This window comes from Schistocerca piceifrons, chromosome 2 (genome assembly GCF_021461385.2).
Source record: "Schistocerca piceifrons isolate TAMUIC-IGC-003096 chromosome 2, iqSchPice1.1, whole genome shotgun sequence".
In the NCBI taxonomy this organism is placed as follows: Eukaryota; Metazoa; Arthropoda; class Insecta; order Orthoptera; family Acrididae; genus Schistocerca; species Schistocerca piceifrons.
The window spans coordinates 964,667,970-964,695,245 of record NC_060139.1 but is presented as its reverse complement, the minus strand read 5'-3'; the positions used below and the strand labels follow the sequence as shown (position 1 = coordinate 964,695,245).

Below are 27,276 nucleotides of genomic sequence, written 5' to 3'. Positions count from 1 at the left end.
ATGGAAGGATATGATATACTAATTTTATAAATTTACTGGCTGAGAAATCTGGCATTGCCCATCTCAGAATATATGGCATGGGAGAAAGCATGAATACCATTCTAGATATGAGATGCATACCGACGTATATCTCATTAAGTATATTATGAATGCGATTTACCTGTTAGTAAGGTAGTCCAGCCGTGGTGCATGTCAGTGGGTGAGTGTGGTTGACAAAAACCCGCGAAATATGGAGCAATAAATACTGTCATGTAAAGCCAAATAACAGGTGACTTACTGAATATGTGAAAATGTTTATATTGTTCAGGACTATTAGTTCTCTTAGAAAAAACGAAGTGTGTACTAATGGACCGAACAATTCAAAAGGGGCTGAACAGACATAAAGGCCCAAAGGAAGAGCAAGATGCCCAGCCACATTTACCACTGGCAACAACATTGAGAAATTCCGTGACCTGAATTTGACTAACAGTCGAGTGACTGTTGATGAAGTGATCGACCAAGTGTACATTAGTCATATTTCTACATACTTGGTCAAGTCAGTGAATATGACTACCTGTGAAAGGCCTTCGCAGTGTGAAAAGCTGCGAGACATGCCGTAAGAGAGTCAGTGGGGATCTAGAAGGTACAAACAGAGAACCGGAGCCATGCTGATTCCACAGTCGTGATCAGTTGCTCAAGGATTCTCGGCTGTGGATCCATGACGCGAACAAACCGATTGAGGTGCTTCCCCAGATTCACACCTGGGTTTAAAACCGGGGAAATTGGCGGCCAGTGGAATATAGTAAACTGATCCTGGGGCTCTTCCAACCACGCACGTACACTGTGAATGCGTGACATGTTGCGTTGTCCTACTGCAAGATGCCACCATGCCGAGGATGGAGAAAACTGCATGTAGAGTTGGACATGGTCCTCGAGGATAGATCCATACTTGTGTTGGTCCATTGTGCCTTCCAGAATGACGACATCACCAACGGAATGCCACGAACACATTTCCAAGAACATAATGTTTCCTCCTCTAGCCTGGATCTTCCGACAATTGTTGCAGGGCCTTACACATCAATGGCCATCTTTCTAATGGAGCGTAAAGCGTGATTCATGTAAAAAGACCACCTTTCGTCACTCAGTGGACGTCAAGATGCGGTACTGGCACGCAAATTCCTTCTTTCGTCGATAATGAACAGCAGACAGTAAGGGTGCACGAACCAGGTGTCTGCCGCTGATTCCTATACACAGCAACGTTCGCTGAATGATCATTGAGGAAACACTGTTGGTAACCACTTGGTTCATCTGGGCAGTCAGTTGCTCAACAGTTGCGGGCCTGTTCACCCATACACATCTCTGCAGCCATCCTTCACCCCTGTCATCTATGGCCCATTGTGCAACACAGTTGCCTTGCCACCAGTTTTGGATACCGCCATTTTGCTATAGACCGTACACTTTCACCATCTACATCTACATCTACATCCATACTCCGCAAGCCACCTGACTGGGTGTGGCGGAGGGTACCTTGAATACCTCTATCGGTTCTCCCTTCTATTCCAGTCTCGTATTGTTCGTGGAAAGAAAGATTGTCGGTATGCCTCAGCGTGGGCTCTAATCTCCCTGATTTTATCCTCATGGTCTCTTCGCGAGATATACGTAGGAGGGAGCAATATGCTGATTGACTCCTCGGTGAAGGTATGTTCTCGAAACTTCAACAAAAGCCCGTACCGAGCTACTGAGCGTCTCTCTCGCAGAGTCTTCCACTGGAGTTTATCAAATTAGTAACGCTTTCGCGATTACTAAACGATCCTGCAACGAAACGCGCTGCTCTCCGTTGGATCTTCTCTATCTCTTCTATCAACCCTATCCGGTACGGATCCCACACCGGTGAGCAGTATTCAAGCAGTGGGCGAACAAGTGTACTGTAACTTACTTCCTTTGTTTTCGGACTGCATTTCCTTAGGATTCTTAAAATGAATCTCAGTCTGGCATCTGCGTTACCGACGATTAATTTTATATGGTCATTCTATTTTAAATCACTCCTAATGCCGACTCCCAGATAATTTATGGAATTAAAGGCTTCCAGTTGCTGACCTGCTATATTTTAGCTAAATCATAAGGGATCTTTTTTTCTATGTATTCTTACCACATTACACTTGTCTACATTGAGATTCAATTGCCATTCCCTGCACCAGGCGTCAATGCGTTGCAGATCCTCCTGCATTTCAGTACAATTATCCATGGTTACAACCTCTCGATACACTACAGCATCATCCGCAAATAGCCACAGTGAACTTCCGATGTTATCCACAAGGTCATATATATATATATATATATATATATATATATATATATATATATATATATATATAGAGAGAGAGAGAGAGAGAGAGAGAGAGAGAGAGAGAGAGAGAGAATGAGATTTTCACTCTGCAGCTGAGTGTGCGCTGATACGAAACTTCCTGGCAGATTAATATTGTGTGCCAAATCGAGACTCGAACTCGGGACCTTTGCTTTTCGTGGGCAAGTGCTCTACCATCTGAGCTACCCAAGCACGACTCACCCTCCCCCAGCAGTACCTCGTCTCCTACATTCCAAGCTTTACAGAAGCTCTCCCGCGAACCTTGCAGAACTGGCACTCCTGAAAGAAGTGCTAGTTCTGCAAGGGCTGGCCTGCACAGATTCCTGACCTGAATCCTATAGAACACCTCTAGGATGTTTTGGAACGCCGACTTCGTGCCAGGTCTCACCGACCAACATCGATACCTCTCCTCAGTGCAGCACTCCGTGAAGAATGGGCTGCCACTCCCCAAGAAACCTCCCAGCACATGACTGAGCGTATGACTGCGAGAGTGGAAGCTGTCATCAGGGCTAAGGGTGGGCCAACTCCATATTGAATTCCGGCATTACCGATGAAGGGCGCCACGAACTTGTAAGTCATTTTCAGTCAGGTATCCGGATACTTTTGATCACGTAGCGTATATAAAATGTCGCAGAATGACTGTCACATATGCCTCTTAGCTGCTGAGAGCCTTTATTTTTTACCGCATTTCGTCTTTTATAACTGCGTAAGTGAGGGCCTAGTGACTTTTCCACATATATCATATTAAGTGATAAATACTGATGTACGAAATCCGGTACGGCAAAATTTACCGAAAAAAGTGCCTTGATGCATAATTTCGTGGAGATTTGGTTTGGCGTTTTGTCACACAGGTTGTTACAAGCACGTCTCTCAGTCGACATTCGTTATTTGCGGTACTAAATTGTTATTGCGTTGATGATCTATTGAACGTTGCACATTATGAGGTTATGAGGATTGTTGTTTACGCGCCAGAAAACGGAGCCTGAAATGGGGAAGAAGTATAACATTTGTAACATTTTGTTCTCTCTGCATCTGATAGAGGATTGCAGGAAGCAGAGGTAGCTGGAAACATTTATGCCAGGTATGAGGTGACTGAGTAGAAGAAATCACATCAGAAAATCGTTTTCTCGTTTCAGATGCGATCGTTTAAATGTGAAGTATTCACAACATTCAAGAATACCAGTGGGTTTTGATGAATGACGTTTCTACAATTTACCAATGTACTTCACCCGATACTGGCAAATGTGGTGATATGCTGGCATTCAACCTTCGTGTGTCACTTGTATTCAATGGGTAATTTTAAAGAAAAAACAAAGAAGGAAGCCTAAGGTTAAAGGTCCCGTCGGATGCGAGGTCATTAGAGACGAAGCAGAAACTGCGTCTGCAAAAGATGGGGAAAGAAATCAACTGTTTCCCTTCACAGGAAATATCTCAACATTTCCTTAATCGATTTAAGAAATTAATGGAAAACCTAAATCAGGTCGTTCAGACGGGGTTCGAACCACCGAGTGTTAACTTCATAAGAGAAAATAATGATTGGCCATAGCAAGGTATCTGAAACAAGGGCTAGTGCAACCTCAGAATATGACGTTATGCACCGGCACAAAAAGGTGATTTGCGTTAAGAACTGCAATCCAGGGATGTGCCCATCATAGATTCCAGCTGCTGCCAACAACTGAGAGGCCTGCGGTAGGCAACATTGGAACAGCGACTAAGGAAACTGCATCCGGTGTTGCTACTAAACGAGAACACCCGTGTACGCTCTGTTGATTTCACAAAAGAAACTATCCAGGAGCACCGGCCGGTGTGGCGGAGCGGTTCTAGGCGCTTCAGTCTGGAACCGCGCTACCGCTACGGTCACAGATCTGAATCCTGCCTCGGGCATGTATGTGTGTGATGTCCTTAGGTTAGTTGGTTTTAAGTAGTTCTAAGTCTAGGGGACTGATGACCTCAGATGTTAAGTCCCATAGTGCTCAGAGCCATTTGAACCATAATCCTTCGCATTCACACAAATAAATGAACAAAAAAAGAAAAATCGCGTTTAGAACTTCAAAGGTCTCATCAAATGAATAAATGTTGGATTGTAACTTATTTGAGTTGAAACTTATCAAACTCTTACGAATGTAAATTATGGTCTTCAACAACTGCAAGCAATACTTTTTCAGTGCCTCCATCACTACTGTAGCAGTCCTGGAGCAAATGAAGACCCTACCGATCTTTACCCATGTCATCTATCCCCTCTTTCATGCATCATATGTCACCTGCTTTTCATTATTTGATTCTTTGTTTTCCGAAAAGCATATTCCCAAAGTATTTTTGGTGATTTTTTTGCTTCTGGAATGTAGTTTCCTTACATATATGTAGACATATTAATCAAACTCCAGTATGTTGTTTTGGCCTTGTTGTTCATGGTGTAGTTGATAAAGTTTCCAAGTAACCACACTATAACTTTATTTTACTCTTCAGAAGACAATACTTTTGTAGTACAATATATTATTCGTTATAAATTATCTGCCATCACTTCTTTTGATGAAGGCAGTAAGAGTAGACTCATAAAGAAACTAAGTTAACAAATTACCCCACGCCACACATACTCAATCGAATTGTGTATTTACAAAATAGTAAAAAGTATGTTGGTAGAAGCAGAAAAATATAAATTTTAACAAGGATACAACACCACAACCCGTTAAAAATTTCGCCTATATATCTAAGGAATTAGAATTCATGTCTGCCACAAGGCTTAAGATGGAGAAGTTAAGATTTTCCTTACACGTTTTCCATCCAGAAGACTAGAGCTCCGAAAGAGCAGAAGTAAAAAGCAAACAACTTGTCTAGATATACAGAGAGATTAGAAGTTAGAGCTAATGCGTCTTCCCCTTACAAAGCGGTAGCATTACCACTTTTCTAGCGAGTTGCCGGTACCTGGCGTACGGTTTCATTGTTGTAGTGATCGATAAAACAGATGATTTTCAATGTTAAGTATATGATTAGTTATAGAATCTACCGTCTTACAAGAAAAATAATAAATTTAACAACCGAATGGAGACCCTAAACTGAGAATCATTCAGAATATTTATCGGAAATGACAAGGAACTATCAAGTGAATTTAACAGCACAATTCTGAACCACTCAAGAAGTAAATCGACGATTTCATTGTTGTCAAATATATTCTACGGTTGATTGGCGACTCCATAGAGACCTGTGTGCACAACGACGATATACGTGAAATTAGAAGGAAGGTCAGCGTTGGCCGTAATTTTGATGGTTTATTGACAGCAAAATCGATTTTCAATCACATAGTGATCATGTTCAGTGCTGTAGTGTACAAATTAAACTCATAGGCACTGGTGTCAATTTATAATCAGTTACCAAAGCTATGTAACGCTCACAATAATTGTACACAGTTTACACGCTGTTTACCTCAGTTATTGTGACCGTTACATAGCTTTGGTTGTTTCAGCATCCTGCGACGTATACACCGCACACTGCAGCCTTTGGAACACCGTCAGTTTAATTGTAACCACTCGGTACATTTTCCCTTCTCTGTCAACTCCGAAGATTTGTAACACCATCACGGTGGCACCCCGTTTATTATCTGCGATGTAACAGGCAGATGATGTTCACCCACCACGAGTAGTCGATTGTGACCTGAAAGTCGCCCGTGCAAAACGGGCTTCAGTCGCCGCGCTCGTCCAAGCACGTCGCAGGTGCGTGTGTCTGCTGCGCTTTTGTTTTGTTGGTCGCCGGGCGGGGGTAAGGCGAGCGGCAATAACTCGGGCGGTGCGCCGGCAGGCTGCGCGCGCAGCCGGTGGCGTGTCGTGGTGGGGGCGGCGCCCGGCGCCTCTGCCCCCGGCCGCCTCACTCGGCCGCCCGCCGCTGCCGCCGCCGCCGCCTCCGCACGCCAGCAGCTGCCCCCGCCAGCATGCTGTGCGCCGTCTTCGCTGCCGTCCTCGTGTGCGCCGCACTAGCTCCCACAGGTAACAACACCTGCCACTGTCCCACCGAGCTGCCCACCTGACACTTTGCTACTCCTCAAAATTACATTCTTGCTTCCTCTTGCCCTTCAGACGTCATGGAAACTACAGCGGCTATTCTTAACAAACCGAGAGCATAAAATTAATGATAAAGCTATTATTAAAAAGCATCTACATTATCATTGTTTTTACCATGCCAGGGTACCCAGCTTCATTGTCTGGACTTCTATTTCTGTATAGGAATGTCAACACGCCAGATACATGTACTCTCATGTGGGATCTGTAGTGCATTTTTAAATACAATTTGCGAAATTGTTGTAGGGTATATAATTCCCACCATTTCGCAAACTGCATTTATGAATGCTCAGCTACGCGTACCTGGCGTGTTGATATCCTTATATGTAAACTGAAGTCCTGACGATGAAACTGTGACTTCGAAACGTACACTGGTATGATGCAAACACTGTAAATGTAGATAGTTTTAACCGTTAAGTTTAAGTCTAACTTTTCACATAAAAAATCATATTGTTCAATCATGTGCTGCTCTGGAAAACATTCGTTACTGCTGCCAATTTCGAAAATTTTCAAAAAGCAACTTAAGCCAGAGAAAATTTGTGCAGAAGATTCAGTGTTTTAACATTGTAATCGTCACGTTCAGTGTCAGTTTCTGACGCATGACAGAGCGAGGCTGAACATGTATGAATCCACATTTATACAGTGACTGAAAAATTTCCTGTGCCTGATCATGGTTTCTGATCACCAAAACTGGTAGCAATAATATAATTTCCGATGTGTAAGTACGGTCTGTTGTGCGCCAGCTACTGAAAATATGTCTTACTTTTCCTTTTATTCTGATGCAGTTTAAACTTCTTACCTAATGTTTTTCCCTCATAAACGAATAGTTTTCCCCTGTACATTTGGTGAGCCACCTAGACTGTTGCCGTTAAATATTTTAGAAAGCAGTGATGGCGTATAAAGACAGATTTCCGAAGTGTGGTAATACACAAAACATGAGTATTTTTCAGTATGCTCCATGCTGGCAACTTTTTTGTCTACCGATATATGGAATCAATAATTTTTGTGTGGTCCGACGTACATCCTTCTTCGACATCTCGGTGGTCTTTGAATTTGAAATGCAACGTTTGTCAGCGTTTGAAATGAAACGTTTTACTACAAAACAGCCAGTAATTTTGCTAAATGTGAAGGTGCCCATTGCTGAAACACTGCAGTTTCAGCTCTGTTGTTGTGTAAACAAAGACTAGCTCGTCTGAAACAGCATATGGCAGAAGAACTGATCCTCACATCTGGATCATTCACAATTTCTTCAAGAACATTCACTGCCAACATTCAGAAGTGTCATTTAATTGTGCTCCTCCTTTCATAAGTCTCAAAGAATCTTTTGAAAAGTGCTTCCATATACTTGCTTCAGTATTTTAGAAGACACGAAATTTAGTATCGTTCGAAGGCCACACTATCCCTTGACTGCATGTCGGTGCAACATAGCCGCATCAGTCGCCCTGGGTTGCATGTAAGCTGCAGCAACGCTGTCAAACGTAAACTTTATGATCACTCATTATAGTAACTATACAGAAAATAGCTGTCACTTTTGCGTACCGTGAATACTACTACACCTTATCTCTGTATTTGCTCTATATATATAGGAATAATAGTTTTCCACGCTTTGTGGGTTTCCTGCGACCTATTCGCGAAGTTACCTCCAGCAAGTGTATTTCCTATTAGTATTTGCTGAATTGCAGCATTCAGAATTTTACATGAAGGTACATCGCCACATTCGATGTACACTATATTTCAATTTAAAGTCAGAGTTTGGAAGCAAGTTGCTTACTTAGAGAGGTCACAATGTCATACGACGTACAGCTGCCCTTATCTTATTACCACAGCGTCTACGAATGCCACGCCGAGAGACTATCTACAGTGTTGCGGCACACGTAACCCGAGGTTTTCTTCTGTTCCTCCTGCAAAGCTGCGAAATGTGCTGCACTCGTTTTGAGGGCTAACTTGGCTAAATATGGAGTTTAAAAGTCTCCCTTGCATTACTGAACAGTCAAGGTAAAAATGGAAAGTTCTGGTTCGTAATTGTTGGCCCAGTACTGGAGCCAAATAGTCATCCACTGAGTCCTGGTAGGCTTCTTAACTGAAGTTTAGAAGGGCTAATACTGATGGATCGAGAAATGGATCGAGACCAAATCACAAAATATACGTCCTTCCTATGATGTCCGTTAAATTTTGCAGTGGGAGCAATGTCCTGTGGTACTTACTTCACATTCAGTGGGACCATATGCGTCTAACAGACAGTCAAAGTCGGTATCATAGTCTGTCAGTTCAAATCATGCTCTTCCATTGTTGTGGAGTCCGTTGGTAACCACGTTTCCCACCCGTCTAATCGCAACGAAGCGTTCTTATCTGTGGCCTTTGGTTTGACCAGCAGATTCCTAGTATAAACTCACTTCTACTGTTTGTACTAGGACTGCATTTATCGAAAGTATATTTCCATCGAAAGAAGCACATTCTACACCACTACACACTGAAGATGTTGCCGGTTAACGTATCTCACTCTTGGCAGAGAGACGGCCACGGTGGCCGAGCGGTTATAGGCGCTTCAGTCCGGGACCGCGCGACTGCCACAGTCGCAGATTCGAATCCTGCCTAGGGCTTGGATGTGTGTGATGCCCTTAGGTTAGTTAGGTTTAAGTAGTTCTAAGTTCTAGGGGACTGATGACCTCCGATGTTAAGTCCCATAGTGCTCAGAGCCATTTGAACCACCTTGGCGGAGGGAATTGTGAAGCGCAATTATTTTTTGTTTACTTTTGATCACCGTATCATTCACAAGAGAACCACGCCTACTCGTAATCACTGATTTATGGTATATGATACAAGGTGAAGCTTTTTGAGTGTTTGTGTGGGTCGGTTCATACATTAGCTATTTACATCGGAGGGTTTGGTTCAAATGGCTCTGAGCACTATGGGACTTAACTGCTGAGGTCATCAGTCCCCTAGAACTTAGAACTACTTAAACCTAACTAACCTAAGGACAACACACACATCCATGCCCGAGGCAGGATTCGAACCTGCGACCGTAGCGATCGCGCGGCTCCAGACTGTAGTGCCTAGAACCGCTTGGCCACTCAGGCCGGCAGGGAGGGTCTGGGAGTCGAGTCCCAATGCAGAAACTTTTTTCCGTTGTTTATTTGCAATTTTTACTTTACTTACACTGCAGATAAACCGCAGTAATGCTCAGTATATTTTCTCTATTATCTTCATAAAAGCCATGAAAAGGAAAGGCAAGTAATTCCCAAGAAAAGACTCAGTCGCAGCGTCCTCAAGGACTCTGCAAGTAACTTTCCAAGAACGGATTGTAATTAAAACCTACAGGGCTTCCGTTGATTTTCGAGCAGCCCTCGGCAGCTACGAGTGAACAGTAAGTGGCCAGTGTTTTCTATGAATATTACCACAGCACCGTAAATCATCAGCTGTGAAATAATGAAAGACTCTAATTTTGTATACAAAGTTCTCGTGTACGCCCTACAATCCCAACCCGGAAATTTATTTGCAATCCCAATTTGTTTTTGCCTTTCCTTGTCATGTCTTTAATGAAAATATTAAAAAATGCCATACACTGAGCTTTATTTCTATTTATTTGCTCTGTAAGTAAGGTAAAAATTGAAAATAAAAGAAAGGTTTCCACATAGTGAGTCGACCCGACGACCCTCGGGTTATCGTTCCGTATTCTTTCCGCAGCGCCAGTCGCTGCCTGGTCACTACGTTTACACATATGCCTCATATCTCGCCCATCTAGCGCTAAAAATGCTACGTTCTTCTAAACGCTTGGCCGTTTGGATCTCCCACTTCCGTTTAAGGCCATCCCCTGCTTATAACACACATTAACATGAAATCGGTGATGATTAGGTGGGTCCCCTTGCTAGTGTTGAGCGACTCGTATGAGTGTGTATGAAATATAATGTATTGAATGAAAGAATGGGTAAGATCGTAATAATTACACTTTCAGTCTCGAATTCTGTTAATGATATGACTGTTTTACACTTAACAAACATTTTGTTTTCAAAATACAGAGATTCCATAGACGCAAGACGCGCTTCAGTTGCGCATAATATTCGCGTAGTTTCTTTTTAATGGTGGATGCAGGAAGTTATCCCAACCATATCCTACCAGTTATAACCGCCGTGAAGTCCGGTGTACTCAGCGCACTCGTATTACTGGTCTGTAGGCTCCCGGATCGCCATACATCCTTTGACAGCGGTATCATTAAAGGTACATCGGACAAGAGAACAGCAAACTTCATCCTGAAAACGGAATCACTCCATGAATGAAATGTTGCTAATGGATTTTCTGTGTTTGGATTACTGGCGTATTGATGAAGAAAACGGACATAAACCGACAGTAACATTGTTCCACATAATTTTTGTATCTGTTTCCTCTTTAGTGAGTGTACGTAGATGTACATCGTCTGTTATAGCTTAGTGATCACTGATCACTAAACGCAGTGAATGAGAACACGACACGAGGTCTATACCGTTACTGGGCTTTTTCAGTGTGCGTCTCCAAAACTATCACGATCGCAACCTTTTTGTGAAGCTCTCATGTCATCAAGGTTTAACAAAACTAGACCTCCGGATCTGTACACCATGTTTCAGAGACGTGCTGAGTTTCAACTTTATCCATGATAATGAATACAGGCTGAAACACTGAATTAAAACTTGTATCAAGACCGGGATTCGACACTGGATCTTGTACGAACTTAGCAGATGCACTAACCGTTGCGTCACTCTGAAACAGCTGCTAACACAGCTGTATGGAATGCCTTAATACGTCTCCCTCTCTAATACAGACTCCACGCCTCAGTCCATCCTGATGTTCCCCTTCTTAACTCATATCAGTTTTGCAGAGGCCTTCTAACACTGGAATAGCGCCTTACCATTGAACCAAAAGAGGATAATCCTGCCTGTACATCAGGCTGAGATGATATGTTAATCAGAAGAATTTATGTGTTGCAGAGACGTATTAAGTCTCAGCTTTTTCTATGATAATGAATACAGGTGGAAGCACTGGATTAAAATTTGTACAAATGCTGGGATTCGAAACCAGGTCTCCTCCTCACGAGGCAGATGTGCTATCTACTGTGTCACCTTGGCAGTACAGCTAACACAGCTGCATATATTGGCCTAGTAGGTCTCTATCCCAAACACAACTCCAATTCACGATTCACCCCGTCCTGATTTTCCCCTTATTAACTCGTATCAACTTCTACCTGTATTCATTACCATTTTTTCAAATGCTTATAAGCTATGGGACGCCACGTACACAAAATACGTTGCTCATAACGGTATTTTCTTCGCATAAAATGTGTGAATGAAGATTGCAAATGGTTCAAATGGCTCTGAGCACTACGCGATTTAACTTCTCAGGTCATCAGTCGCCTAGAACGTATAACTACTTAAACCTAACTAACCTAAGGACATCACACACATACATGCCCGAGGCAGGATTCGAACCTGCGACCGTAGCGGTCGCTCGGTTCCAGACTGTAGCGCCTAGAACCGCACGGCCACTCCGACCGCCAATGAAGATTACAGTTTAACATCCCGTCGACACTGCGGTCATTGGAACCATCTTGACATTTGCCTGGAGCGATTTAGGGAAATCACGAAAAACCTAAACCTGGGTGGCCGGACCGGGACTTGAACCTTTGTCGTTCCAAATGCGACTCCATTGTGCTAACCACTGCCCTACCTTGCTCAGAAATTTTTCTTGTCATCTGATTTTTTAAACGAATACCACTTACCATACTATTTAGAAGCACCCTGTAAAACACGGAATGACGAAAGTGTGTGTGGCCGAGTGATTCGCTCAGTTTGGGATTTAACCCATAACATTCTACTGGTCAAGTGGCGTCAGGGGTACATGCAGACACCAATTACCAGTAATATTGCTACAAGCCTTGTAACAATGCCAACTCCATCGAGAACCTGGAAAAGAAAAGGAGAAGGAGATTGTGCTTGTTAAGAAGGGCTCGTGGTTCAGGAAACGGTAGGAGTGCAAAGTTTCTGTGGTTCGTGTGGGTGTAAGCTCTTAACGAAGTGTAATTCAGTTTATTAATAAGTGAAAAAAGCCCATAGATCACACAAAATAATAAAAAAACCAGAGTACTCAGTACTGAGATTAACAAAATATCACTTAAGACCAAATACAAGGCAATACAATGCATAAAACGTGCCACGATAGAAACAAACACTTTACAATAAAGGGGCTCAGATTAATATAACAAATAACAAAAAACTATTACCTGATATAATACAACAGAGTATCAAATAATTAGCTCCTCTGGATTGATTTAGCTTTACAAAAAAAGGGGCATGAATTAATATACAAAGACAACAACAAAAAGTAAAAGGAGACTACGAGAATACTCAGTATGAGGTCGTGTCCCAGAACTAAATACTTAACTTTACCAAACCAAATCTGACGCTTTATTTAGTACTAAACAATTAATACAAGACAGACAAAATTCACAATAAAACCAGCCATATGTACACCCTGAAGTACACAAAAGATAAAAACAATAAAGCCATGGAATACAGCAGCACCAGTAAGTAAAATCTCACTAGAGTCACTTCGATCAAGTAGAACTACTTCGGCTAAATACAGGAGACTGAAAGCAGCCTCGTAGTGTTTCTGAAATACAACAAATAGGTGACTTCGGTAGGCCAGCCCTGACTCGGTCATATGTACTACAGGCTAAGCACAGGTCACGCCACATTCAGTCTCCTCTGTCGTATCCGCTAACACGCCACAGCGACCAACTCTTCACACCTAGCTTTGCTGGGTTCCCAGGAACCGCAAAGCTAAGCACCTTCCGCTGCTCTATCTGAAACAATGCCTCAAGCTGACAGCAGGGCACCACCAAGCCACAGCTGTCTGTCCACCCGGCAGCCACGGTACATGCTTCGCCTCTCCTGGTGGCTCTTCCCATACTCCCAGTCGCCAGTAGTATTCTCTGTCGCTGGCCGTTCCGAACTCTCTGTGCTCCACTGTGGCCGTCAATATCGTGGCGACAGTGGCCTGTATGTTCCCAGTCCACGGGGAGCTGCATCGACACTGGCGACACCCTCGGCCAGTAAGGCCAACTCAATAAACAAGCTCAGCCAGTGTGCCATGCATGTCCCCAGTGTACCACCAACGACTTGCCCGCCACAATCCGTGGACTCAGGTGCTAGCTCCAAGATGTAACTGTCATTACAGTTCCTTCATCAGACTGCCCACTGCTGTACCTCATGGGCACACCTCATCTTGGCGTGGCACTGCATCCGCATGACTAGCAGATAAGTGCACCTCCAACTATGGCACAAACAGGCGCTGGGTTCTAAGTGGGGAGGCTATTCAATAGTGCTGTGAATTGTAAATTACGAAATTCTGCGGCCATGAGGTTACGAGTACCTCAATGTCGAGTGCAAGAGAAATTTTTTTTAAAAATGTGGTAGTATGTGTGTGTGTGTGTGTGTGTGTGTGTGTGAGAGAGAGAGAGAGAGAGAGAGAGAGAGAGAGAGAGAATTGTATCATTTACATTTCAAACTTTACAGTGGTACTATACCCATGACAGGAGAAGTTCCAGCAGTTTTTTTCGTAAGTCAGCCTGAACTACCAAAGAGATGGCCACAAGGGCTTCACTACTCGCGGATATCTCATGGCATGACTATAGTGCATTATTTTTATGTACTACGGTTGACACTTTCAGTTGTATTTATAGTTCTTATTTTATTTGAAACTGATTTCAGTGTCACATTACATTATTTTAGGAACATTCTGCAATGTACTGCTTGTTAACGTTGACTGCCGCCGTCTTCCCCATTACTATGATGTTGTTCATTGTGAATTCGCAGGCTTGCCCCATTACCCAGTACGGCACACCGAATGTCTCAACATCGGTATTCTGATAGGCGGAGGCAATCAAGTTTAAAAAGCTGTGAATCTCAGAAGGGGCCTGAAGATAGTAATCGATTGCTAATGAAGTAGGACGTATATTGTTGAACGAGTCATGCGTGCTATATAAAGTTATAGTAAAAGCTTTTATCCCATGATATGTCGCAAGATGGACATATGGAGAAGGTGCGTATTGGTTCCACAGAAAACAGCGACAGCAGTTTGTGGAATTCTTATATTTTATGGCTGTCTTTTCCTGCCATAGAAAGTAAGACCTTTTTTAACTACGTGAAAGAGACTCACCTCACCCGGTATTTATTTTATTTGTTTTGTGAGAGCGTTCCAGATCATCTTAGAACATTCGAAAACATCGTAAAACTGAACACACTAAAAAATCGTTAGCAAATTAGTATTTCACTCTCAAAACCATGTCGAATGCTCAAAAATACTGTGCAGTACTCTTAAATCCACTGAAGTATTCAACAGAACTTCCAATAGTTCTAACAAAATTTTGCCACTCACACAACACATTCCTTCTATTTCTCTACTAAATTTCTTGACATCGCAGAAGTGATATACTTGATCTATTTTACCAATGAAAAACTGCTTTTGTAATCTTTAGCCTTGTTGTAACGGAATTTTTTACCTGCCAAGTTGTAATATCTACTTACTTTTCTTTGCGCTTCCCATACACTAATGTTTTGCTCATGTGCTTGCGGTTGTTTCCTCCACGAACTAAACTCATTGCAATTCTACTTGGTTCAGTTCGTAATCTGATTTCTTCGGCAGTTTCTCTATGGCTACCTGCTGAGTGTAGCACTCGAACCTCCTCTGTAATTTCATCTCGTTGTTCATCTTTTAAGTTTTCTCTCAGTCTATTCATTCTCTTTCGCTGTGAAGTTAAAAATTACAGAATAAATAAAAACGAAAACCCACAGTGGAGCCGAAACATGTTTGGGTACTGAGAAAAAACGGTGTTTTGCATAACTGGCGGACCTCACATCCAACAATTCTAACGGCAAACACCGCCAACACAAAGAGCTGCAAATCAAAATGATAAAAAAATGATTCTGGCTTTTCAGCAGTTTCATTTTTTCTTAGTTGTTTCTGTTTCTTTCTTTTCTTTTCACCGCTGGCAAGATCTCCACATCAACTTTTCGGTATTCACTTGAATGTTAGTGTTACTTAATATACTAAAATGTCTCTTACTACACTGTTTACAACCTTAAACAATTCACTTTCACTTGAATCTTTTTCACTTTCTGACGGTTTAATTTTTCCTCGATCCGCTCTAATCGACTTCCAAATGTAAACTGACACGTGCACCTCTCCATCGCATATGTATATACCCCTCTGACCTGGAACGGACAAACAACACTTTCGCTTACTAAATACCGCCCACAAAAAAAAAAAAATTAAAGCAACCTGAAGACATGGCAGAATGTCAATATAACCTCGTACACATACACGCCATCGTCGGGTGTATCATCTGAGTTGCAGTTCTCTGTAACAGGTAGGATGGCCAGAAGAGAGCATTTTTTCATCGTTTTTAGTGTCATTACCGGCCGTGGTAGGGTCTAAGGGGTATATAAGCGTCAAATGTTGATTATCACTATGGGTGACACAGACATGTCGCTTACTGATATGATATATCTGAAAGAGTTTGAAAGAGGCTTCATTGAGTATCTCCATTTGGCTGGTTGGTCGAATCAGGAATTGCCACGATTGTGGGGGAGTCGGATGTGACAGTGACCCGATGCCGGACTACATGGCAACATGAGGGCAGTCATACTTGTCGTCAAGATTCCAGTCGGCCCTGTCTGGCTTCTTCAGACCTGCGCCTGCCCTCCCAGAACAAGTACTCCCTACTACATCCTTTGTCACCCCACACCCTTGGCTGGAGACTAGCAGCAGACGGCCTGGAGTATTACCCCCACATGCGTAGGCTGCCGTCAATACCACAACGCAAACGGCTAGGACTGGAGCGCTACCGTAGCCGGGAAACATGAACTGCTCATGAATGGTGTCGCACCATGTTCAGCGATGAATCGAGGTTCTACATTACCCCAGATGTGCGCCGTGGGCGACTATGGCGGAGCTCTGGGCAGAGGTCTCATTCTTCCAAAGTTTGGGAGAGGCACAGCGCTGTTGCTCCAGGCGCCTTGGGATCCAGAGGATATGACTCCAGATCCCGGCTGGTAGTGATTGGAGGAACACAGATGCGACAACGGTACGTGACAGACATCTTGCGTCGTCACGTACTACCTCTCGTGAGACAGTATCATGGTGCAATTTTTCAGCGGGACAATACTCGTCTACACGTGTTTGAACTGTCTGGATGATATTGTACTCCTGTGGCAGGAAGATTCTCAAATCTATCCCCTGCACAACATGTGAGAGACCAGCTTGGTTGTCAGTTGCATCGAAGTGCTAGAATGGACGACAACAAGGCCTTGTTACATTACTTGTAGACTAGCTTGTCTCAGAACAGAATCATTTCATGCATCCAGGCTATTGAGGTGCCATGCCATACTGATAAATGAGTTCATACTGCAGAGTTCTTTGTAAATTTTACTATATTGTAATCACTGAAATAACATCGCATACCTCCTCAGCTCGTAAAGTTTCATTTCCTCTCCTCCGTCCCTTCTGGGTGGTTCACATCTTATTTTATTTTATTTTCATTTTTTTATTTTCTTTCGGCAGTGTATACAGTGTGTTCCATTTGTCTGAAGACACTGAAATATCTTGAACGTATCAAAGGGAGACATCCAATGATACGAAACTGGAATTTCCTACTCCAACCCGTGTTTGGTGACGGGTGGTGGATTGGGGGGGGGGGGGGGGGAGAGCAACTTTGAAATCTTGAATGGTAACCCACATTTTTCGCTGCAGATTTGGATTATACGGAAACAAATACATCAGTTTTATCTGAAACATATTTTTTTTTTGTTTCGCAAAACATGATGCTGTACTTGAAAAGATCAAAATAGGTAGAAAATTGTATGTTTCAAAATGCTTTCCAATGACACTTGATTTAACGCCTCATCTCCACGCTGCGAGAATAGGACAGACAGTTGTTTCATAACTTTTAATTGGAAATCCCGTTCTCAATGTTATATTCCTCCTACGAAACGAAAAGGGGATTCCAGAATGAGATTTTCACTCTGCAGCGGAGTGTGCACTGATATGAAACTTCCTGGCAGATTAAAGCTGTGTGCCCGACCGAGACTCGAACTCGGGACCTTTGCCTTTCGCGGGCAAGTGCTCTACCAACTGAGCTACCGAAGCACGACTCACGCCCGGTACTCACAGTTTTACTTCTGCCAGTACCTCGTCTCCTACCTTCCAAACTTTACAGAAGCTCTCCTGCGAACCTTGCAGAACTAGCACTCCTGAAAGAAAGGATATTGCGGAGACATGGCTTAGCCACAGCCTGGGGGATGTTTCCAGAATGAGATTTTCACTCTGCAGCGGAGTGTGCGCTGATATGAAACTTCCTGGCAGATTAAAACTGTGTGCCCGACCGAGACTCGAACTCGGGACCTTTGCCTTTCGCGGGCAAGTGCTCTACCAACTGAGCTACCGAAGCACGACTCACGCCCGGTACTCACAGTTTTACTTCTGCCAGTACCTCGTCTCCTACCTTCCAAACTTTACAGAAGCTCTCCTGCGAACCTTGCAGAACTAGCACTCCTGAAAGAAAGGATATTGCGGAGACATGGCTTAGCCACAGCCTGGGGGATGTTTCCAGAATGAGATTTTCACTCTGCAGCGGAGTGTGCGCTGATATGAAACTTCCTGGCAGATTCTGGAAACATCCCCCAGGCTGTGGCTAAGCCATGTCTCCGCAATATCCTTTCTTTCAGGAGTGCTAGTTCTGCAAGGTTCGCAGGAGAGCTTCCGTAAAGTTTGGAAGGTAGGAGACGAGGTACTGGCAGAAGTAAAACTGTGAGTACCGGGCGTGAGTCGTGCTTCGGTAGCTCAGTTGGTAGAGCACTTGCCCGCGAAAGGCGAAGGTCCCGAGTTCGAGTCTCGGTCGGGCACACAGTTTTAATCTGCCAGGAAGTTTCGAAAAGGGGATTGCTCGACGCACCAATGCGGCCGTGAGACAAATTACGACTTATCATAACTGACGTTACAGTCCCATTAAAAATTATGAAATAATTTCCTGTCCCACCCTCACATCGTGGAGCTAGGGGAGGTTAATTTAAGTGTCATTCGATAACGTATTGAAACAAGGTTTTGTATACATTTTAATTTTTCCGATTACAGCGCTATGTGTCACGAAACAAAATAATGTTTAAGACAAAACTTATGTTTTCTTTCGTAAAATCTGAATCTGCAATGAGAAATGGGAGTTACCGTGTGAGATTATAAAGTGGCCCCTAACCTCCACATGAGAGGTGGCGTAGCGTATCTAGCTTGGTATGGCTAAATGTCCCGCTCCGAGACAAATAAAAAGATTTAATCATTTTTTTTTCGGATCCGATGAGTTGTTTTCGATATATTTCAATGTCTTCAGATAAATTGAACATCCTGTATGTTGATTTACATCCCTTGTTCACATGTGGTAAGCGCAAGATCGTAGTTTGTCACTTCGAGCAGCCTTACCAGAGGGAGAATTGGAGTGGTCTGAGCGGGGTCCACGTGATGTAATGGCCCTGGAACGAGCTTGTGACGTCACACTAATAGGCTTGTCCGCTACTCTTCGGGAACTTTCGGCTCCGTGCAGGGCCCATGCGAAATCAGTATTTAATTGGAAAGGTCGCTAATCGCTATCGACAACTGGCATGGATTTAAACGCACTGTTAATAATCATTAAACTCGTTTGAAATAGTTACTCACTCCCCGCCGGAGATGGCTGCTGGCACTCGTAAGACCTACACTGTCACGTGCTGTAACGTGCGCGCCACACTTTGTCTTTCTCGTGGGCCTCGAGTGTGACCTGCTTTGCTCGCAGCGAACGACGTTCGTCGAGCTTCGGCGGATGTCACGTCCCGGCCGTGCGATACGGCCATCAGTTGTTCCAGCGATCGTCAGTGCAGCAGGAAGCGTGACGTTAGTCTTTCCTCGTCGTCCGCGCTTAACTGTACTACTAATGAGAGATGACTCTGACATCTGATACCTATTTGCAGTCTTACTGGTATTCAACATTTTCCATAGATTAATGTTACAGCTCGAGATGTTTCCAATGATGACGTCTTTATTCCCCCACATCAGTAAACGAATAAGCGAAATATCGACCGTTAATTGAAAGTTTAATTATGCTCCTACTGCCACTAGCGAGCCAAAATGCGCATCAGACCTTCCAGAAAGCTACAAGGGGCATTCGTACGTAATGCAACACATTTTGTTCCTTAAAGCAGGTTGGTTTTATTCAGGATGCCAATAGACCATAGTATTAATGACTCTTTTGGCTACAAAATCCTATTTTTTAACATTATCTCCGCTCAACATGCCGACCTTACGCCACCTTAATAGGAGGGCTTGTATACCAGCGTGGTACCATTCTACGGTCGACGTCGGAGCCAGTGTCATATTTCATCAATAACCTCCCCATCATTCTCCTGTCTGCAGAGTGCATCCTTCATCGAGCCAAAGAGATGGAAGTCGGAAGGTGTGAGATCCGGAAGATGAGGAAGAAAAGTCGAAAGAAGCTTTACGAGCTCCTCTCGGGTGCATAGACTTCTGCAAGGCCTTGCGTTGCCGGTGAGTAGAAGTTTCTGTGGCGACGAGCACTCTGAAATCGTTTCTTTAATTTCCTGAGGGTAGCACGATGCACATCGCAGTTAATCGTTGTACCATGAGGGACTACATTAAACCTAAAGAGTACCAGAAGGCCGTCGCCGTGATATTACCGGCTGAAGGTGCGGCATTGAACTTGTAATTCGGAGAAGAGGTGATGTGGCGTCACTTCCATGGACCGCCATTTTGTATCCAGTTCGAAGTGATGAAATCATGTTTCACCGCCTGTGACGATCTTCAACAAAAAATTATCACAATCAGCCTCTTGAGGCGCAGACAACTCCGCACAGATGTTCCATCGTTGCTCTTTGTGGTCTTCTGTTAGTCGGCGAGGAACTGAGGGGGTACACACCTTCGAGTACCCCAACTGGTGGACTAGTGTGTCAGCACAACCAACACAGACCTCCAGTTGTGCAGCGATATGTTTGATTGTGATACGTCGATCACCTCGAATGAGGGTGTTCTCATGTTGCAACACTGCAGGAATCACAGCTGTGTGCGGCCGGCCGGCACGCGGGAGATGAGACAGGTTTGAGCGACCTTGATGCGATGATGACAGACGCCTCGTCCAACGACTCACCGTGCTTTTGTTCACTGCCGGGTCTCCGTAGATATTCTGTAGACGCCTTTGAATAGTTGCTCTCGGTTCCGCCAATAGAAACTCAGTGATATCCCTCTGATTGGAACACACCTCCGTTACAAACGCCCTTTTGAAGGCTACTTATAGCGCTGCCACCTATCGGAACGTCATATAACTATAGAGACTGAAGTGGGAATATTCCATGATGTCCCACAACAAATTCCGCATTTTTTCAACCGAAACTGGCCGATAAAAAATGGGTTGCCTTACTTACTGAACGCCCCTCGTACAACCCCAGTTCAAGATGTTCTCCACATGGGGGTCGAATACGGTGGATTTTAACGAGAAATTCATCCGACCACGACATAATATCCTGGAATATTTTAACAATATGTACCCTCTATCACACTTCACTCCATGGCTTGAGGAGCATAGACATAGGTGGCGATAGACGTAGGGCCATCAGTATTTCCTTAAAGCAGTATTCATTTAGTGTGTTTTGTGCTGACTTTACACAACTATCAGGATCTTGGTCTTTTAATTAGGATGTAGTGTTTATAATGGTGAGAAGTAGCTGGGTCGATTAATGCATGTATTCTTTGTATTCATTATTATACTACTTAAGTCCACGCAACGTGGTAAGCGTTACTTAGAGAGCATCTTATGATTTGAACAAGGTCTCTCTCTTCAGATAATCGACTCATTTTTCAAAGCAACGAACCATCAATACACCTATTGTGCAACGACTTGCCTATCTCCATTACTTTATTTTCTTTCGTAAAGCCAAAAGTGCACGGCTCCTGAAAGATGCACTGGCTGGCTTCAGTGTCTTTCATATTGTCAGAAGGGCTGAATACAAGACCAGGAATTGCACTGGTAGATTATTCGGGTGCACAATGAATCCAAGATTTTTATTTTACTAAAAAGTATTCCAGATCGCAATCCTTTTTATTAGTAATTATGATAACCGGTTTCGGTTTATAACGCCATCCTCGGACCAAAGGCTTCAGATGGCGTAAGTAGTCTGCTGCCCAGTAGTACCCACTGGTACCTGTCAGTAACAGCTCACAGTACCAGTCGGTATTAGTCATTTGGAGCCTTTCGTCCGAGAATGGTGTTATAAACCGAAACAGGCTACCATAATAAAAATTAAGAAGTTACTGTAATCTGGACTGCTTTTTATTAAAATACCGTGCTATGCACGAACTATGAAGTTCCACAGGTAAGTAAAAAATTATTAATTTATGTTCTTGATTAGTGGCTATTACCTATAAAGTAACTCTTTAATTATTTTTTTTATTAAACACTGACCTACAGAATTTTCCCCGTCAGAGACGACTCAGACTTAACCTATTCATTTATTACCCAAAATATACAAGCCCAACGCAATCTGACTGCTGTACATTGACAACATGACTTCCAAAAATTAACACAAAAGAATAGCCCTGAATTGCAAGAAATACTAATAATAATACAGATACAAAAAATATGAAATTAAAGAAATATGAAACTACCTCCAGCTCTGTTAATTGCCTAAACTCATTTCCATCACGAATCCCGATAGTGGAAACCTATTCTTTCTCATAAGTCACTTACCTCACAGAAAATCTTCGTAACACGAACTAGAGCAGTTACAGCAAGTAGCAACAACGGCCAGCTAAAAAAATATTCTAACTACTATAGACTCTTAACTACCAGGAGGCATATGGTTAGCACAAAGGAAGATTTTGTTGAAGAGCAAACAATGTATTTTGAAAATTTTACCTTATTAATGTGACATCCAGTTCTAAAAACTATATATTTGTTAATAATTCATCTATCCAACATTGTCAACCATACATTCACCCTCACATATTTCCTTGCGTATTTTCTGATAAACATATCGTTTCATCTCACTTTACAATGCATCTTCTGCCAACACAGTGTCTCCACTAAGAAAATCATGTCCATACACTTCCCTATCCACTTGCTAACTGCTAGTCCGTCCAACCACAGAATCTCTTGCCGAGGGTGCACAGCTCTTTCAGCGATATTAACACAGTCCATAGCGCTGCCAACGTACAAACAGGATACTTACAGCTACACTGGCTAACCTGTTGAGAACTCAACGTATTTTCCTAGACCTGTCCAGGAAAATGCTTCGAAGGTGCCCTACCTTCACGTCCGAACACAATTCTCACAATGTTCTTGGCGGTATTGAGATTAGTAACGATATACTGATGTTGAAATATCCCGGAGTACGTGAAACAACGCTTTCCGATTCCTTGATGAGTGAGAGTCTTTCAAAGCAGTTTGTGTTCGTTTCCTGGGGACACAGAGAAATAGTGACCACAGTTTTTGCAACACAGACAGTACCTGACGCATCGAATCACAACACGCACTGCCGCGGGTGATTTTCCTAAGTGAGTTATGGGCATATTCCTGGCTATTTATAGGTCGTGTTTAACTGAGATCAACAAGAGTGCCCCAGCGAGACAGCTGGACATTCTGTTTCTGCCTGGCAGAGAATTAACGTCGTCTCGGTTCGTTTAACTGCAGTGGTGCACCAGAGTGTGGGTTTCAGTCCGATGGCCTTCCTTGTTAAGCGCTTGGAGCTTTGCCAGAGGAGCTTCTCATGACAGAATGATGCCAACACGTTTCCGTGATCCCCTCTCGGCTGACTGCAGTGCAGCCGGGCAACGCACAGAAAATGTCCGATGCACTAAATCACAAACTTAAAAAGTACATTTGTCTAGTAGCTCACTCATGCAGTGCAGATACGGTTATCTGAATTAAAACTTCTTCAGAAACTTTATGATACACGACAACTGTGCACACTACCGGTACTCCAAAACATAGTCCTGTATTTCGCGCGCGACATCCTTACAGAGTGATCAGTTCAGAGTGATCAGTAATCAGAGGGCGCTACTTTTGGTCAGACAGTTGCTCACAGCATTATACGATGCTTTAATCGAAAAGAGGAGAGGACACATTTTAAAAGTTTTATAGTTGTTTTCCTTTAATAAAATATGTATAGAATGCAGGAGTTGCTGTGTAATGTAAGTTTCGTGTATGATTTCTTTCAATTGCATTTACACATCAATCAAATTTCTTTTAATTTTTAATATAAAGCGACAGCGTACAAGTTTGACTTCAGGATTTGAAAGTGACCCGTTAGGACTAGTGTCTCTGTAAGCAAGACAAATGGTATGATATACAATGTTCGTAATGTAATTAGCCAAAATCCTTTTTTTCTAGCTCTGTAGTACTGTAAACACAGGATCAGAATCCAGCTGTCATTTAATTTCATATTTTTTAACAGGCTGAGGATGGACGAAATCGTTCAGTCTGAGTTAATAAACAGCGACCGACAGATGGAAAATTAGTGTCTTCCCTACAAACAAGGATCGCGGTAACTCGTCAATCGACAATTATGTCCAGTTTTTAAGAAGCGTCGGAGGAGTTTGAAAAGTAGGAAAGAGGTAATGGCTGGAGTCGTATCTGCAAAATTCATTCAACAACAATATTTCCTGTTAAGACCTACTATCCTCATTCCATATCTCGTGTCTAACAATTTCTGTCTTTCAGCTAGTTTCATAATAGCGTTCCCTCTGTTGCGGAATGATTACAGTCATCTCACAGTTGCCGGCCGTGGTGGCCGAGCGGTTCTAGGCGCTACAGTCCGGAACCGCGCTGCTGCTACGGTCGCACGTTCGAATCCTGCCTCGGGCATGGATGTGTGTGATGTCCTTAGGTTAGTTAGGTTTAAGTAGTTCTAAGTTCTAGGGGACTGATGACCTTAGAAGATAAGTCCCATAGTGCTCAGAGCCATTTGAACCATCATCTCACAGTTACTTACACTTCAAGTACTGCAAGTCGCTTTAGTTACTCAGTTATAAGTCGTATACTCATGAAACCGATACCGCAGGTTTCATTTTAATAACTTTAATCTGTTCAGTTAAAAACCTGTTGCTATTACTGTACCTGGGAGCGAGGGCATTCCGGTCGGCTTAGCGTGGGTTTTTACTGTGGACGCGCTGAACAAGTTGATAGTACAAATGGCTCTGTGGACTATGGGACTTAACTTCTGAGATCATCAGTCCCCTAGAACTTAGATCTACTTAAACCTAAGGAGATCACACACACCCATGCCCGAGGCAGGATTCGAACCTGCGACCATAGCGGTCGCGCGGTTCCAGACTGTAGCACCTAGAACCGCTCGGCCACCCCGGCCGGCTTGATAGTACACCGAGGTGAGAAAAGTCATGCGGTAGCTCCTAATATCGTGTCGGACCTCCTTTTGCCCGGCGTAGTACTGCAAAAATGGCTCTGAGCACTATGGGACTCAACCGCTGAGGTCATTAGTCCCCTAGAACTTAGAACTAGTTAAACCTAACTAACCTAAGGACATCACACACATCCATGTCCGAGGCAGGATTCGAACCTGCGACCGTAGCGGTCTCGCGGTTCCAGACTGCAGCGCCAGAACCGCGCGGCCACTTCGGCCGGCGTAGTACTGCATCCCAACGTCGGGACCCTTGCAAAAATATAGTGCCATGCTGCCTCTATAGCCGTCAATAATTGCGGAAGTGTTGCCAGAGCAGGATTTTGTGCACGAACTGACCCCCTCGATTATGTCCCATAAATGTTCGATGGGATTCATGTTGGGCGATCTGGGTGGCCATCTCATTCGCTCGAATTGTCCGGAATGTTCTTCAAACCAATGGCGAATAACTGTGGCCCGGTGTCATGGCGCATTGTCGTCGATAAAAATCCCGTCGTTGTCCTGCAAGGAAGACCATGAGTGGCTGCAGACGGTCTCCAAGTAGTCGCAACATAACCATTTTCGGTCAATGCTCGGTTCACTTGGACCAGAGGACAGAGTCTATTCCACGTAAACACAGCCCACACTCTTATGGAGCCACCACCAGCTTGGGATCATCAGCTCTTACCAACTGGAACTGGGACTCATCTGTACAAGCTACGGTATTCCAGTAGTCTCGGGTCCAACCAATATGGTCAGGCGTCCAGGAGAGGTGCTGCAGGCGATGCTGTACTCTTAGCAAAGGCACTCCCATCGATCGTCTGCTGCCGTAGGCCATTCACGCCAAATTTCGCCGCACATTCCTAACAGATACGTTTTCCGTACTTCCCACATTGATTTCTGCTGTTATCTCACGCAGTTTTGCTTGTCTGATAGCACTGACAACTCTACGCAAACACTGCTGCTCTCGGTCGTTAAGTGAAGGCCGTCGCCCACTATGTTGTCTGTGGTGAGAGGTGATACCTGAAATTTGGTATTCTCGGCACGCTCTTGACACTGTGTGTCTCGGAACATTGAATTCCCTTACAATTCTCAAAATGGACTGTCCCATGCGTCTAGCTCCAACCGCCATTCCGCGTTTAAAGTCTGTTAATTGCCGTGGTGCGGTCATATTCACGTCGGAAACCTTTTCACATGAATCATCTGAGTGAAAATGACAGCTCCGCCATTGTACTGACTTTTTATACCTTGTGTACGCGGTACTTCCGCCATGTGCATATGTTCATACCACTATCCCGCGACTTTTGTTAGCTCAGTGTATTTGCACAATTCCTTGAAACGATTCACAGTGGGATGCGCTTTCGTCAGTCACGACTGTACATGTTTACTGAAATCACGTGTTTCTGGTAACGGCAATCGGGCATCATGTGCAATAATATCGTGGTCGTGCAGTGTAACACTGCATCTTCATGACGAACCTGCGTGAGCGGCGTTCATTCCCCATCACTTACTCTGCACGCAGTACGGAAGTACGCGCCAGGCAGTTTCCTTAATCGCTGTCATGCTGGAGCGCCCACACTGGGTGAGGGGCAATTGGGCGAGGGCCCATGTCACGCGGCTAAGGAAACACGGACTTATACAGCTTCGTCACAGCTTACCGGCACTAATTGGCCTGCCAAGCGTGATAGTGCATTTAGAACTTGAATTTTGTTTCAGCTGTCGATTTTCCATGTTTTCTGTGGTGAAAGTATAAGCTCTGTACTCCTGAGATTCACCAGATACTACCACAGTGACTGAGTATGATTGTTGTTGTTGTTGTTGTGGTCTTCAGTCCTGAGACTGGTTTGATATAGCTCTTCATTCTACTCTATCCTGTGCAAGCTTCTTCATATCCGAGTACCTACTGCAAACTACATCCTTCTGAATATGCTTAGTGTATTCATCTCTTGGTCTCCTTCTAGGATTTTTGCCCTCCACGCTGCCCTCCAACGCTAAATTGCTGATCCCTTGATGCCTCAGAACATGTCCTACCAACCGATCCCTTCTTCTGGTCAAGTTGTGCCACAAACTTCTCGTCTCCCCAATCCTATTCAGTACCTCCACATTAGTTATGTGATCTACCCATCTAATCTTCAGAATTCTTCTGTAGCACCACATTTCGAAAGCTTCTATTCTCTTCTTGTCCAAACAATTTCTCGTCCATGATTCACTCCCATACATGGCTACACTCCATACAAATACTTTCAGAAACAACTTCCTGACACTTAAATCTATACTCGATGTTAACAAATTTCTCTTCTTCAGAAACGCTTTCCTTGCCATTGCCAGTTTACATTTTAGATACTCTCTACTTCGACTATCATCAGTTATTTTGCTCCCCAAATAGCAAAACTCCTTTACTACTTTAAGTGTCTCATTTCCTAATCTAATT

The 27,276-nt window shown here is 43.6% G+C and overlaps 1 protein-coding gene across 1 annotated transcript in view; it reads left to right on the top strand.

Annotated features, from left to right (window-relative positions):
- The first annotated feature begins 6,219 nt into the window (after window positions 1–6,219).
- The window catches only part of LOC124776584, a 244,231-nt gene continuing 223,174 nt past the window's right edge, over window positions 6,220–27,276 (top strand). The window contains exon 1 of the mRNA XM_047251636.1: window positions 6,220–6,321. Within this exon, the coding sequence (XP_047107592.1) occupies window positions 6,267–6,321 (55 nt within the window). The 5' untranslated portion in view covers window positions 6,220–6,266. The remainder of the gene's footprint in view (window positions 6,322–27,276) is intronic.